The 13,888-nt window shown below is 39.2% G+C and overlaps 2 protein-coding genes across 3 annotated transcripts in view; one reads left to right on the top strand and one right to left on the bottom strand.

Moving 5' to 3' along the window:
• Positions 1 to 13,888, top strand: part of Ctnna1 (catenin alpha 1) — a 127,907-nt gene that overhangs the window by 74,244 nt on the left and 39,775 nt on the right. The gene's annotated exons all lie outside the window — the stretch shown is intronic.
• Lrrtm2 (leucine rich repeat transmembrane neuronal 2) lies at positions 7,855 to 9,753 on the bottom strand. Its single transcript, XM_042055068.1, has 2 exons — positions 9,750 to 9,753; positions 7,855 to 9,401 (listed from the first exon to the last, which is right to left on the bottom strand). The coding sequence occupies exons 1-2, from the start codon at positions 9,751 to 9,753 to the stop codon at positions 7,855 to 7,857; spliced, it is 1,551 nt and encodes a 516-aa protein (XP_041911002.1).

Below are 13,888 nucleotides of genomic sequence, written 5' to 3' on the forward strand. Positions count from 1 at the left end.
ATACTTGTTCTGCCTTTCTGTGTGAGGATATCCTTATGAGAGTTGGAAAAGCTGGAAATACAGAACTGTCTTAAGGGACTGTGTCTTTTCAGGAAGCAGTTTTAGATTGGAAATGAATAATCAACGGGGTGGATGTGGTGGTTCATCCCTGTAATCCCAGCAGTTAGTAGGTAGATCAGACTGAAGGCCATCCTGAATTACAAATGGAGAACTGTGAGGTGGCAGCACATGTCTTTAATTTCAGCACTCCAGAGGCAGGGATAGATGGATCTCTGAGTTTGAGGCCAGCCTGGTCTACAAAGCAAATTCCAGGACAGCTGGGGCTACACAGAGAAACCCTGTCTCTAAAGGCCAAAACAAACAAACACATAAAAAAGAAACAAAAACTACAAAAACTAACAAATAGGAACAGGAAAGATGGCTCAACAGTTAAGATCACCAGCTGTTCTTCTAGAGGGCCTGAGTTTGATTTCTAGTGTCCATGTGGTGATTCACAGCTGTCTGTAACTCTACCTCCAGGGGAGGGGGTCCAGTACTCTCTTCTGCCCTCTTTGAGCACTCTATGCATGTGGTACACGGACATACTTGCAGGCTCACACATAAAATTTAAGAAAACGTTTAATAAAGAGAAAACAGTAAGGGTTGGAAAGATGGCTTTGGGGTTAAGAGCACTTGCTGCTCTTGTAGAGGACCTTGTATCAGTTCCCAGCACCCACATGGTGGCTTACTGCCATCTTGCCACTCCAGCTTTAGGGGATGATGCCCTCTGCTGGTCAACTTGGTGATTGCTTTATCTATTTAAACTTGTTCTTTCTTGGGAAATTAGTTATCTTACAGACTCATAGTCAAAGAGATAGAAGAAGCGTGAATTTATTTAGCTATTTACTGGGTGTCCTGTATATGTGTGGGAACTACATAGTTTAAGATGTGGCAAAAAAGAAATAAATTACTTACTTATTTTTGTGGGCTTTTTGGGTTCCAGCCTTGTCTGATCACAAAGCATGTAGCATGAACCAGTAGGCTGCATATCAAGAACTGACATGACGAGCAGGTCTGCTGATTTTCTAAAGCTTCCTTAGTGGTTCCATCTGACATTTTTTCTTACTGTTTCCACATTTGACTCCATTTATTCAGAATTTTGCATGTAGCGCTCTCTAAATAAAGCAATGTTTTTGTTTTGGGAGTTTTTTTGTTTGTTTTGTTTTTTTGCTTTTCGAAACAGGGTTTCTCTGTAGCTTTGGAACCTGTCCTGGAACTAGCTCTTTGAGATGAGATCGTGCTCTGTTACCCAGGCTGGACTCTAATTTGTAATTCTTTTACTTCAGCATACAGAATGCTGGGTTTACCACTACACCTGGTAAAGCCTCTTCTTTACCAGATGAGAGCTGTTATTTTTGGTTTTGCCTTAGTCACCAGGAAGATCAAGTTCAAAAACTTATTTTGTTGCTCTGTCAGTGCTGTCTAATCCTTAATTATGAATTATTAAAACACTCTAGGATTCAGTTTAATCTTTGCAGCCATGCATAATATTGTATTAATTTCTAAAGATTCTTGAAGTCTGTTAATCATATTCTGGACCTTTGAGGTTTAAAATTTTGGCTTTTTAATCATTTTACATCCAATTCTGCACATATGAATGTAGTCTACCTTTTTGATTCTATAGAATTGGGCTCTATTTAATTATAGCCACATTGTTTTTTAAAGTTCTGGGCACCAACCAGTTGGTCTTCATTTATCTGACAGCTAAGACTGTGGGGAGGGAGAGGCTGCCCTCACACATGCTAGGCAAGTACTGTATCACTGAACTGTATCCTGATGGGAAATATTTTGTTTTTACAAGAATATTTTGGCCCCTAAAATAACAAAACAGATTAGTTAATATAAATGGCTATTGATTCTTACCTGATCATTTTTTAGGAAAAGTAACTTACAGCTTTGGTAACTCTGCTCTAACTGTGAATACCAGAGTCTAATGGTAGAGCTGAGCTCCAAGCCCACTTGTGAATGCTTGTGCAGTGTAGTTTATCCTAACTACCACTCTTTTTGTACACCTTCCCTGTGCTTCTTGGTAAAGTCTCTTGAAATCTGAAAAGGGGCATTGAGAATTGTTTCTGGAGCTGTAGTTTTAAAGTATGGTTCCTGTGGAAGAGAAGCGTCATCAGCTGTTGTCAGGTAATGTTGTTCACAGGTGCTCCATAGTCCTGACTTCTAAGCGGGGAGTCCTTTGAGGCCTTAGGTTAGGCTTTGTTGCCAGACTGGGTGGAGGGCACAGAGAGAGGCTCTATGGGTTAAGACTTCTCATTATACTCGCACATTTTTATAAAAGGAGTGTGGGAATCACTTTAAATTAACATTGAGAGAAATGTCTTCTTTGTATTTCAGAGGGAACGTAAAAGTCTGTGGTCATCCAGGCAATCCAAAGATAATTCTTATTTAAAATTAAAATGTAAGAGAATTATATTAATAAGCTCTGCCTACTTTTTGCCTCATAAAGTATAGGAATATAAAAGTATATAGAATTTTCTTTTGTAGTGGCATTTCATTTGTATTTTAATAAGTAAAGCTTGCCTGAGGATCAGAAAAGTAAAACAGTGACACTGGCCAGCCTCACAGACCAGGAGCAATGGCACACACCTCTAATCCCAGCAGCCACTAGTTTCTATAGAAACCAGGTGGTAGTGGTGCACACCCTTAATCCAAGAACTAGAGCGGGTTATAAAATGGGAGGAGACAGCTCTCAATCTCAGTTTCATTCTGAGATTCCTGGAGGCAGGATCACCATTTCTGACTGAGGTAGAGGTAAGAACCAGTAGCTGGCTGTCTTGCTTTTCTGACCTTCAGGTTAGCTTTATTTATTAAAATACAAATGAAATGTCACTACATTTTATAAAGTGTAAAATGGCCATTACTGATGCTAGCTAGTGTCAATGCAATTATTCTTGATATAAAAGTGTATGCTGTGCTTCCTTCCTCTCTATTCTGAAGTAGTTACTGGGTTTCTACCATGAGCGCTCTCATAGCTGCTGGTCCCAAGAATCACTGAGTATTGGGAAGGAGTTGGCTTCTTTTTGTGTGTGTGGAGGGTACACATTTTAGTAGTGGTATACAAGGTGATGCTGAGATCTCTCCATTGAGGTGGAGGCCAAGTTTCTATTTGTGTGCACATACATGGAGGCCAGACGAGGCTGTGGGCTGTCCTTTTCTTTCACTCACTGTGCCTTTGACTTCTTTGAGGCAGTTTATTTCCAAATCTGTAGCTAATGGGTTTTTGCTAGGCTGACAACCTGAAAGCCCCAGTGATCCTATTTCTTCCCACTTCTAGTGTGGGGGTTACAAGTATATAACATACTTGTAACATGCTTGGTTTGTTATTTGGTGCTGGGTTCCAAACTCAGGTCTTTGCAGATGCACTGTAAACACCATCTCTCTAGCCCTAAATTGGGCAACTCTGTCAGCCTTGGGCTGGATAAGCAGGAGGTTCAAACAAGGTGATTTGTTCATGGCAGTTGGTACCTAGAAGCCTAGACAGTTTCTGTCCTAAAACTGCGGGGGCATAGCATTCTGCCTGAGGGCATTTAAGCCAAATAAAATCACTTTTTAAAAAATAAAATCTTTGCTTTTCTCATTCATACCTCTTGATCTTTTCATCTAGGGTAGAGCAGGCCATACAGTGAGGCTTATATTCCTAGCATCATTAACTTCTATGGACTGCAGGCAGGAGTGGTATACAAGATGATCCTGGCATTTTTTCCCCATTGAAATAGAGGCCAAGTTTCAGTTTATTAAGTCCAGGTACCAAGGTGGCTTTTTCAATTGTTTCAGACTGTGGTTGTCTGTTGTACCAGGAGAATTGAGAGAAGCAACCAACCCCAGGGCTTATGAGCCCTACTTTGTATCCATTTGTTAAGGCTGTGACAACTGGTTATTGAGTGGCAGCTTTTTAGAGTGTTGTCATATTCAGCCTCCTCCCCTCCCCATTGCTTAACCAGATTTTGCCTCTGTGAAAAAAGACAGGTAATGATTCGCTACCCTTTTTCTGCAGACACATCGACACTGAGAAACAGCTTGGTACAGAACAGTTGTTCATCTTACTTCTCTGTTAAATACCTATTCAAGTTTTCCTGTCAGCACTTGCAGATTCAGGGGAAAATCAGAAACAAAAGAGACATTTGGTTTTTTTACAGTATACACAATTTTAATAACAAAACTTTCCTGTACACTGTATTATGGTTTTTTCAACCCGATTCCTTGTATAATAGTATTTTCTTCCTATCCCCCAACACCCCACCCCCCATGGCTCTTAAAAGTAATTGAACAAATATGATTGGACTGTACTTTGAGTTTCCAGTCTCAGTGTTCATAGGTTCCATGTAGCATACTGATTTTAAAAACTCAAGGGAAGGAAAGGTTAGTTGAAGGAGTTGGAGACGTTTCCAAATGTCTACAATAGTAAAATAAGAAAGCATCTATGGTCATTTTCTGGTTTTTCAAGCGCTGTGAGTTTGCTCCAGGTTAAGATAAAGAAGTACTTATTATCTATAGATGGCCCATGTTGTCTTTAAAAAAAAAAAAATCTTTTCTGGTTCAAGCACTTTAACTGAGAAGCTATGACAAAATTTGTTCCAAACAGACTTGAAATAGTGCTGCCCCTGAATTGCTGCATTAGGAAAATTATCATGTAAATTTGTTGTTAAAATATTCTTTAAAAATACCTATGAGAGAGAGAGAGAGAGAGAGAGAGAGAGAGAGAGAGAATTTATAGTTCCACTCCCCTACACAGCTATGTGTGGGAAGTGTGACTCAAGAAAATAATAAGACTATTTCATATTTTAGAATTCAAACCAGTGCTACATAGAGCTTGCTTTTATTTGAAAGATGGGGTCTAGCTTTTAGTGACTAGCATTATAATAAGCAGATGGACTTTAATAATTAGTGAGTAGAATTAGGAAGTTCAGTCAATTCCATTCATTGAATTGGTACAGAAATTAACTTAGACTCATTAAGAAATTATATGTGATAATACAATTATTTTGCTTAAAAATTAGTGTCTGCTTTTTGATGCTGGCAGTAAGTATTATGAGTTTTGAATGGATTTTCAGATTTACCAGCTCACTTTCTTTTCAGAAAGATAAACTCGAATTTCCTGTAGGCTACAGAAATGAGTCACCGTAGTTGCAAACTAGTTCTTAGTTCCTAGGTAGATATTTCCTTTTTCCTGATTCGCCATGATCATTTTACACTAACTCTTAAAATTGAGGAGAGGGAAAGGTATGTTGTTAATGCTTAAGAGAATAAAACCCCACCCAAAAGCCCTCACATTTTTGACTTAGGAACTGTGAATGGTTTTGCTGTGAGGCAGTTCTTCTCTGGCCAGTTGGTAGCACAGATACTGCAATACAAATACATGTTAACTAAATGAAACCCTGCTTTCTGAGGCAATTAGAAATGACAATTTGTGCTTTAAGTAAGAAAGGAAAATACCTGGTTGGCATTACCATCACCAAAACCATGGAAGGAAAAACAAACGAGCAGTGTATGCCTCCCCTCCCCCACCACAGTGTGCCTTGGTGGCTTTGGCATTGCTCTCAGGTGCTAAATGGTTTGCTCTGCTACATATACTTCATTAACTATGTCCTTTAGGGTCAATTGGAGTTCCTAGTTATATTGCTTACTTTTAAACTAACAGTTTGAATTGATTTTGGTTATCATTTGAAATGATGAAAAAAACACTTATCCTTTAGGGCCGATGGAGTCTTGCATGCTCAAAGCTGTTGCTGTGAACAAGCTGTCTGTCACCTGACAAATGGCAGTGGTCGCCATCACACAAGTTGGTAAATTCTTCCCCACCTTGGTGGGGAAGCAGTGTGCTGTGCTCTGTGCCGGAAAACCAGCATCTGTCTTGGCTCAGACAAGCCCCGCGTCTGGGTTATCAGGAGATGAAATGCTTGCCACTCAAGATCAACTGAATTGAACTGTTCTGAGGCTTTGCCAAACTAATCTACCCACCTTAAATACATAAAGAACACATATTTTCACTGTAACCTGAATATTGTCTGCTTTTTGCTAAGAGATTTGAAATGTGGGTGTTTTTTCTGTGCTAAAAGAAGAAAATTGTGATTGAATCTAGGCCTGTAGTAACATTTCAGTTCAATCTTGGGGAGAAAATAAGCTTTGAGTGAAGAATATAGTGATAAACATCCATGTTAAGGAAAGGATGCCTTTTTTATGTTAGTGCCTTTCTTTAAGGATTTATACATTTTTTCCACATATGAATGCTTGTGTTTTTTTCCTGAAATCAAATTGATGCTTTAATTTCAGTTTTCTCCTATATGTGGAGCCTCTTTGTAGAAAATTCTACATGAATTGGTATCTTGAGTCTAAATCCTCAGTATGCCCTCACTTGCTTTAAAGAAGTCATAATTGAACACTTGTGATTCTTTCCTTCACGAAAAAATGTGGCATCATTGTCATTTGTTATTATGATGAAAGCATCCGTATTTACACCAAAGAGCCTCCTTCTGTATCATACAGGTCCCTGAGCATCGCTTATTTGGTGCAAATTGTACATAATGTTTGCTGCTTCATAGCTTCCACTAACCTGAGAGTCGGGCTTCTGCCTTCACTTACTGTTGTATGGCTGCAGGGCCTGTATCAAGAGTTCTGCCTTAGGACTTGCCTTGGAAATAGGTTAGTTCTGTCTCAAAAGGAGCTGACAATATAAATGTGTATCTTTATTAAAGGTCAAACTTTTAGCATCATATTTTGAAATTAATTTTTTATTGTTTCTTTATAATGTAACAAGAATCAGCGTTAGGCATCTTTAGTACCTAATTATTTTTAATTTGGGTCTTTGAGGTTTAAAGATCAGAAAAAGACAGAAGGAAGAAGCTTAAACAGTTTGTCAAGGCATCTTTAATCATGAGAGGGCCTGTCTTTTCAAACCGGATGGAGTATATCAGGATTGTTAAGTTGACTCAGTTTTTCTCTTTCCAAACTGCAGGTTTTCACATAAGTTTAGGATTTAGTAAGTTAATTAGTAAAATGATAATTTAATACTAGTTTAAAATAATAGTCTAAATGCTACAAAAATCAGCATGTCCATTATAAGTCAAACTAGAGTTGTATAAGAAGTCAGTGTAATTATTTAGTATTGATTTATTATAATGAGACCTTTTAAAATAATTGCTTGGATTTATTGTTGAAAATTAAAGAGTCACCCGGTTTTATTAGAGTTATGTAAAAGGTGCTGGTTTCATGATGTAACTTAGATAATGTCTATTAAACCAGGCCAAACTCTGAAAGAATAATGTTTAATATTTACCAGTCTTAAGCACACATGTAAGTCTATTTCTCATACTGGCAGTAAATTATAGTTTGAGTAAATACCACTTTATCTTACAAGAGAACTTTTGCTGTCTCCTTTTAAGCAGGAAGCCAGTTGTGGTCCATGGGATGGAGGATAATAATCAAACAGGTTTTCATCCCTATTTTTGTTTAGTAGCTTTTTTTCGGAACTGTTTTCAGTAGAAAATAAAATAACATATGGAGGAGACCTTAGTGTAAGTGTTTACATACAATAGTATATAATTACATACATGAAATGTTTTATATTGAATTAAGCATTTAGATTTTCCAACAAGAGTGCAAATTAATATGAGCATTGCTTCATTTAACACTTAAAATATGTTTTCATTAAAAAAATTAAAAATACTTCAACACTTCAAAAACTCAAGTCTCCACTTGATTTGGAAAATTAGGCTTAATGTCACCATTGGTAAAAATTAGATATGTATTTAGCCCCTACTATGTAAAATAGGTTACTTATCTGATGTGGTTTTTGATGCTGAGTAGATATTATACTTCACATTCTTTGTATGGCAGCTGCTGACACTTGCACTGTCCATAACCATTAATGATGATGAAAGGTCCTTCATGGGTGGGTTCATACTCATTATACGGTCCTTGGTCTGACATGTTTGACATATGGAGTCGTGTTTGGGATCGGAGCTGCCTATGGTTCTGAATCATTGAGCACTGTCTAATTCTTCTTAAAGTGGGAGGGCAGCACTTCCTGGAAATGAACACTATAAAAATAATAAAAAAGAAAGAAAACAATAAAGCCATTGTTCCCGTAATTACTCGCTGAGTGAAGATGGCATTGTCTGGTTCGGAAAAGTGTTCCTCTGTAGTAACTGCTATGCCTGCAGTAGTTGGAATTTCTTTGTCTCCTACATGGTAACTTGATGAGCTGATTCTTTTTGTATATTCAGTGGTTGGATCTCTGTAAGTTGTAGCCATGGCAGTGACAGTGGTTGATAAATTCCAGCAGAGCTGAAACCCGTGGACTGCATCAAGAATATCCTCTCCCTGGGTGTGGTCAGGGCTATGGCATAGGATGGAATGCTCCCACCGACCTTGGAAACTGCCCAGCCAGGAGGCGAGAGCACACACTCGGGGGCTGCATTCCCACAGATTGCCAGAGAGGCCAACGGTTGTGAGGGATCTCAGGGAGTTTAAGATTTTGGAATCAAGACTGTTTAACTTGTTGTTATCCAGGAGGAGTATTTTAAGATTAGGCATGGTTTCAAACACTGTTAAGTCGATGGCTTTGATTTCGTTTCCAGTTAGGTCTAGCTTTTCTAAAGTGCTCCAGGTCCATTCCATCCCACATGTCAAGTTGCTGATTTTGTTCCATTGTAAGAAGAGTGTGTGCAGACTGCTTAGCCGGAGGAAATGAGCAAAATTAATCTTTGTCAGCTGGTTGTGCTCTAGGTGAAGCTCTCTCAGTTTGATTAATCCTGCAAATCCATTGCGAGCCAAACTTCGCAAACGGTTTGTGCTCAAATCCAGAAACTCTAGACTACGACAGTCCCAGAACAGGCGTACTGGGATAGTCCGCAGGGAGTTGGAACGCAAATGCAAGGTCTGCAGCTTCCGAAGGCCATAGAAGAGCTCAGGATGCAGAGATGACAGCTGATTAAAAGACAGGTCCAAATTTTGCAGGTTAATCAGTTGGGTAAAAGTTGTGTTTGGCAAGTAAAATATTTTGTTGGAACTTAAGATTAACTCCTTAAGTTTATATAGTCCTTGGAAAGCATCTTCTTTTACAGTTGAAATTTGATTGTGATCTAAGTGGAGCCAGGTGAGTTGACTGAAGCTGGCAAATTGATCTCTTTCAAGCGCTGTGATGTGATTGTGCCTCAGGGACAGGCCCAGAGAACCCTTGTCTGTGGCGTTTGGCACTGAATGGAAGCCCTGAGAGTCGCAGTAGAATAGCAGCTTCTCACAGCGGCATTTGGGTGGACACGCCATACCCAGGGCAGGCAGCATTTTTAAAACCACACTCATTGCATATATTGCTGCCAGCATAGGGGCCCCTAATGGCCACTTGAAATGTAAGCCTGCAGAATATAATTTAAGGAAAACAAGAAGATAGGATATGTTTCAGCGGAACACAGGGGCTGTTGAAAACAACAACAATGTAACATCATAATGAAAGATTTCACTGCATGGAACATTTTTAATTTACTGCAGAAAAATTAACCTTGTATACTGGAACACAAAACTTAAACCATGTATAAAAGAGATTAAAACATATTCCTTTCCTTAGTGTTATATGCCTTTACATAAATTTTAAAATCTGAAAACAAGTGATTTGCATCATAAAATGGGAATTCACCGGCTTAGTTTATAAAAGCCTGAATCCTCTTTGATTGTAAGAGAAATGCCATAGAAATGCATGGACTTACCCATTCTTCTGAGCACATTGGAGGCTGCATTCAGTCGAGGTTGTCAGACTCAACGCAGTGAGTCTGTAAAAGGCTCTAACATGCAGGAGCCTTTGACCGGTTTCCTGTTTTCTGTGTCCCAGGATTTCCAAGTAAAATTCAAATCTGCCAGGGTGAATTGGTTTTTCCTTAGGATATTCCTCTAGATAGCATCGGTTTCATTTTCTGTGGTGCGCTGATCCCCTAAATCAGCTTTGATTATCAGTTAATAATTTCCTCCTCCTCTGATTACTGCTGATCATCGGAGCTTCAGGCTTTCCTTACCGCAGCTGTTAGTTCTGTCGGTCTTAACTTGTTGATGGCAGATGGGCGGCTTGTCGCGGAGAAGAGCTTCTGGAGGGAGCAGCATGAGTGCATTTACTGAAAAGCTTTTCCGAGAAACGGCACAAGAATGGATTTGCTTATGTGCTGCGACCACACAGAACTGTATATAGGCTGACGTCACCGGGTGACGTGTCTTTTGTTTGGGTTTTCCAGAAGCTTTACTGTTAAAAAGCACTGTGCTTTGTAACAGTGTCAGGGTCGTTACAAGACCCCCTGTTTACAATAAATTGAGAAAGAAGAACTCCCGACTTAAGAATTTGGTATTCCTTCAGTGTAGGAAGCAACAATGAGGTTGTAATAAATGCTGCATTCAAGAAGACCCATCTGAACAGTGAGTTGGACGAGCAGAGTGATGATTTCTAATGCGTGTGAGAGCCAGTGTTAGACTGCCGATTCTGCATAGAGATCATCTAAATGGGCACGATTGATTTATGAAGTGCTGATTTAATGCCAGCCTATGCAAGGTACGCCTCTGCTCTGGTAGTTTGCAAAGCTGTTCAATTGCCTTGTTGTCATGCCTGGTAAAAAGCAAAGTAGGACTTTGTTGCTAAACTAAGTGGGCTTAGTTTTATTGTCATTAAGAACTTATAAAGCCAGAAAAAAAGAGGGTAGCTTCCAAGAGAAATCATTTTGGCTTTTTTTCCTCCATTCAGAATTTCAAGGGAATAATTTTTTTCTGCTTATTATATAACAGTACTTTATCACCACACTGACTGGAAAACAGTGCTGAGTTGATCTTTGAATGTCCTACCAGAAGAGAGGAGCAGATTGACACCATCATTTTTATACAGGTGACCCAGATGTTAGCAATTTTGAACAAGTTTTGTAGTGGGCCTGGATTCTGAAACAGTCTTCAGAATTTCTGCTTCAACATCTCACCTGTTCCTTAACTGAAAGCCACATTTGCTACTGAGATTGGGGTGTTCTGACATCAAAATTTTGAATCTCATAGTAGCTCTTGTTGAATTCCCCTTATGAATATGAAAGGGCTTTTATATTGGAATAGGATTTTGTTGGTTATTTTTGCTTGACAACTCTAACTTTTCCTGTTAGATAACTTTTCAGACATGAATGTTTGTGGTTAGTGTTATATAAATGCATAAGATGTGTCTAGCATGAATCAGGGATATGTTGCAGGCCAGACTAAAGGATTGTCTTTTACATATCTTGTCTTGCTGATGTGGCTATATGAACTTAGTTTTCCCCAGACCATTACTACTTACCCTTAGTGAGTTCTGTTTCAAACCTGAGAGTAGAAATGATGTCCATGAAATAAGCATACGACTGGCCTGTGGTCTTCTGAGGATTTCATTCCACTGGTGAATTCTAAGAAGTCATTATGTAAAGAGGAGAATTTTCCTACTGGAGTAGGGCTACTCTAGTAACGACTAGAATCCTTTTAGTCTCTTACTTGCGGTCATGTGTAAAGGTTTTGTGGAAACTCTAGTAATGCAAATATATAATTTTAAGCTTTTCTACAAGTGACCCCAAGGTGGGTTTAGAATTGTAAGACTTTGTTGAAGGCAGCGAATGCCTAAACAGCACGAGAGAGAAGGTAGCAGCAATACTTTGAGGGATCAGTAAAGTTTTCATGGCACATCTGACACTGGTAAAGGAACAGTTGTGTGGACACTGTCAGACTGGGATGCACTACAGTTCTATTGGCCACGCTGAAGTTACTCACGTTCTCAAGAAGGAGTGTTGCATCACAATTATGTATACCACTGTGATGTTGACTCTTCACTGGTGTTGATCCTTCCTCTACTCTAGTGTTTATTAATCTTGGTCTTTGTGTAGATGAGACTATGAAGTGTTATTACTTGTTGATTTTTCTGTAGATACATTTTAATCAGATCCTACTGAGTCTGTGAGCCTAGGTTTCAGAAACACTGTTCACCATGAGCTTGGCCCTAAAAGTTGCAAGGCATCATTATTAGTTGAAAGGAAGCCCTTGTGATGTTGTTAGTGTCTTTCTGAAGTCAGCCACATTCTGATGAAAAAGAACTTTTCTAATGCAGAAGCTGTTTAATTCTTACTAACTGCCTTAGTTGTTTGGGTAGGAAAAGCGTGTGAGTTAGTTGGATTAAATCAGCCATACTTAGGAATGAGTTATATGTAAAAACCTAAGGGAAAGTATTCCCTTCCTCTTAAACTCTTAGAGCATTTAGTTCCTTTCTGATTTTTAGTCTTTTTGACCCCCTGCTAATGTATATTAGTAAAGTGAAGCTATTCAGATTAGCCCACTGCCTAGTGATGTGCCTAGGGAACTGAGACTTTCCAATTTACACTGTCTCTGCTGTTCTGTCAACTTTTGAGCCAGCGGTTGTGCAGACATGCAGTAGAAAATGCTTTTTTTTTCTTACTCATCTACTTTTTGGGTTTTGAAGACTGAGGCTGTGGCCAAAAGACAGAGACCTTAATACTTAATGGTGTATGTGGCAGGTGGTGGCAGCGCACGCCTTTAATCCCAGCTCTCAGGAGGCAGAAGTAGGTGGACTTCTGTGAGTTTGAGGCCAGCCAGGGCTACACAGAAACACTGTCTCAAAAAATAAGCAAGCAAAAAACATACACACACATATACATACATATACACGTATATGTGCACACAGGTTTCATTGACAGATTCATTCATATTTCCTCTGAGTCTCAATCTTTAAATATTTTTTTACTTTTATCTGTACCAGTGTTCTGCCTCTGTGTGTGTGTGTGTGTGTGTGTGTGTGAGAGAGAGAGAGAGAGAGAGAGAGAGAGAGAGAGAGAGAGAGAGAGAGAGAGAGAGAGAGAGAATGAATATCCAAGTGTGCTTTGTTCCTGAAAAGGTCAGAAGAGGGTATCAGATCCCCTGAAATGGAGTTACTGCCATGTAGGTTCTTGGAACCAAATTCAGGTCCTCTGCAAAGAACTAGTGAATTACTGAGCCATCGCTCCATCTCCACTGTTCCTTCTGAACTAGCCTTTCTTCTTGACATTTAAAGCTTTATTTCACAAACAGATGCTTTTGACTTAAAAGTGGCAGTATCACTTCTGGAAGATGGTGTTTATGTACATACCACTTCTGACTTCTTTAGGTGTTAGCATCAGGGCAGAGGAGGCAGAAATTAACCCAACAGTCCCTATAAAATAGTTTTAAGGAAATTCAGCAAGTGGTGGTTATAGTTAACTTGCTTGCATTCTTCTATGTGAGAGTTTGTGATTAGAGAGTTACTTTCCAACTTGGAGTGACATACAGACATGTAGGTGAAATTTTTATTCTTTCATGGTAGACAATGAGCTTTACACACACACACACACACACACACACACACACAACTGTTTAATTGTACCTATTTTAGGGTTTCTGTTGCTGTAAAGACTGAGAAAGGAAGTCCTATAGGCTGTGGGAGCACTATGAAGAGATAGGGAGGGAACTTGGAACTTAGAGTTGAGGTTGACCAGTGGAAGTTTCCAGAAGGAGATGACTCTTATCCCAAGGAAACATAGAAATCAGAATACGGAAGGTGAGAGAGAACGTGACAAATTTGGAGAACCAGAACAGACATGGATAACTGATAGTATGGAGCATGGCTAGGTGATCTTACTTGGAAAAGTAATGGAAATGGCAGACTCCTCCAGGGATTGTATGTAGAATAAGAAGGTGAAAACTTCTGGCAGAAAAGCCTTAAGAAGACCATTATAGATTCTTTACCTTGGAATGTTTCCCCTGCCAACAGAGGGTTGTTTGTAGTTGGGTTGGGTAAATTTTTATAGATTTGTTTTGAAATTTAGAGGCCAAAATT

This window comes from Arvicola amphibius, chromosome 5, assembly GCF_903992535.2.
Source record: "Arvicola amphibius chromosome 5, mArvAmp1.2, whole genome shotgun sequence".
Lineage (NCBI taxonomy): Eukaryota > Metazoa > Chordata > Mammalia > Rodentia > Cricetidae > Arvicola > Arvicola amphibius.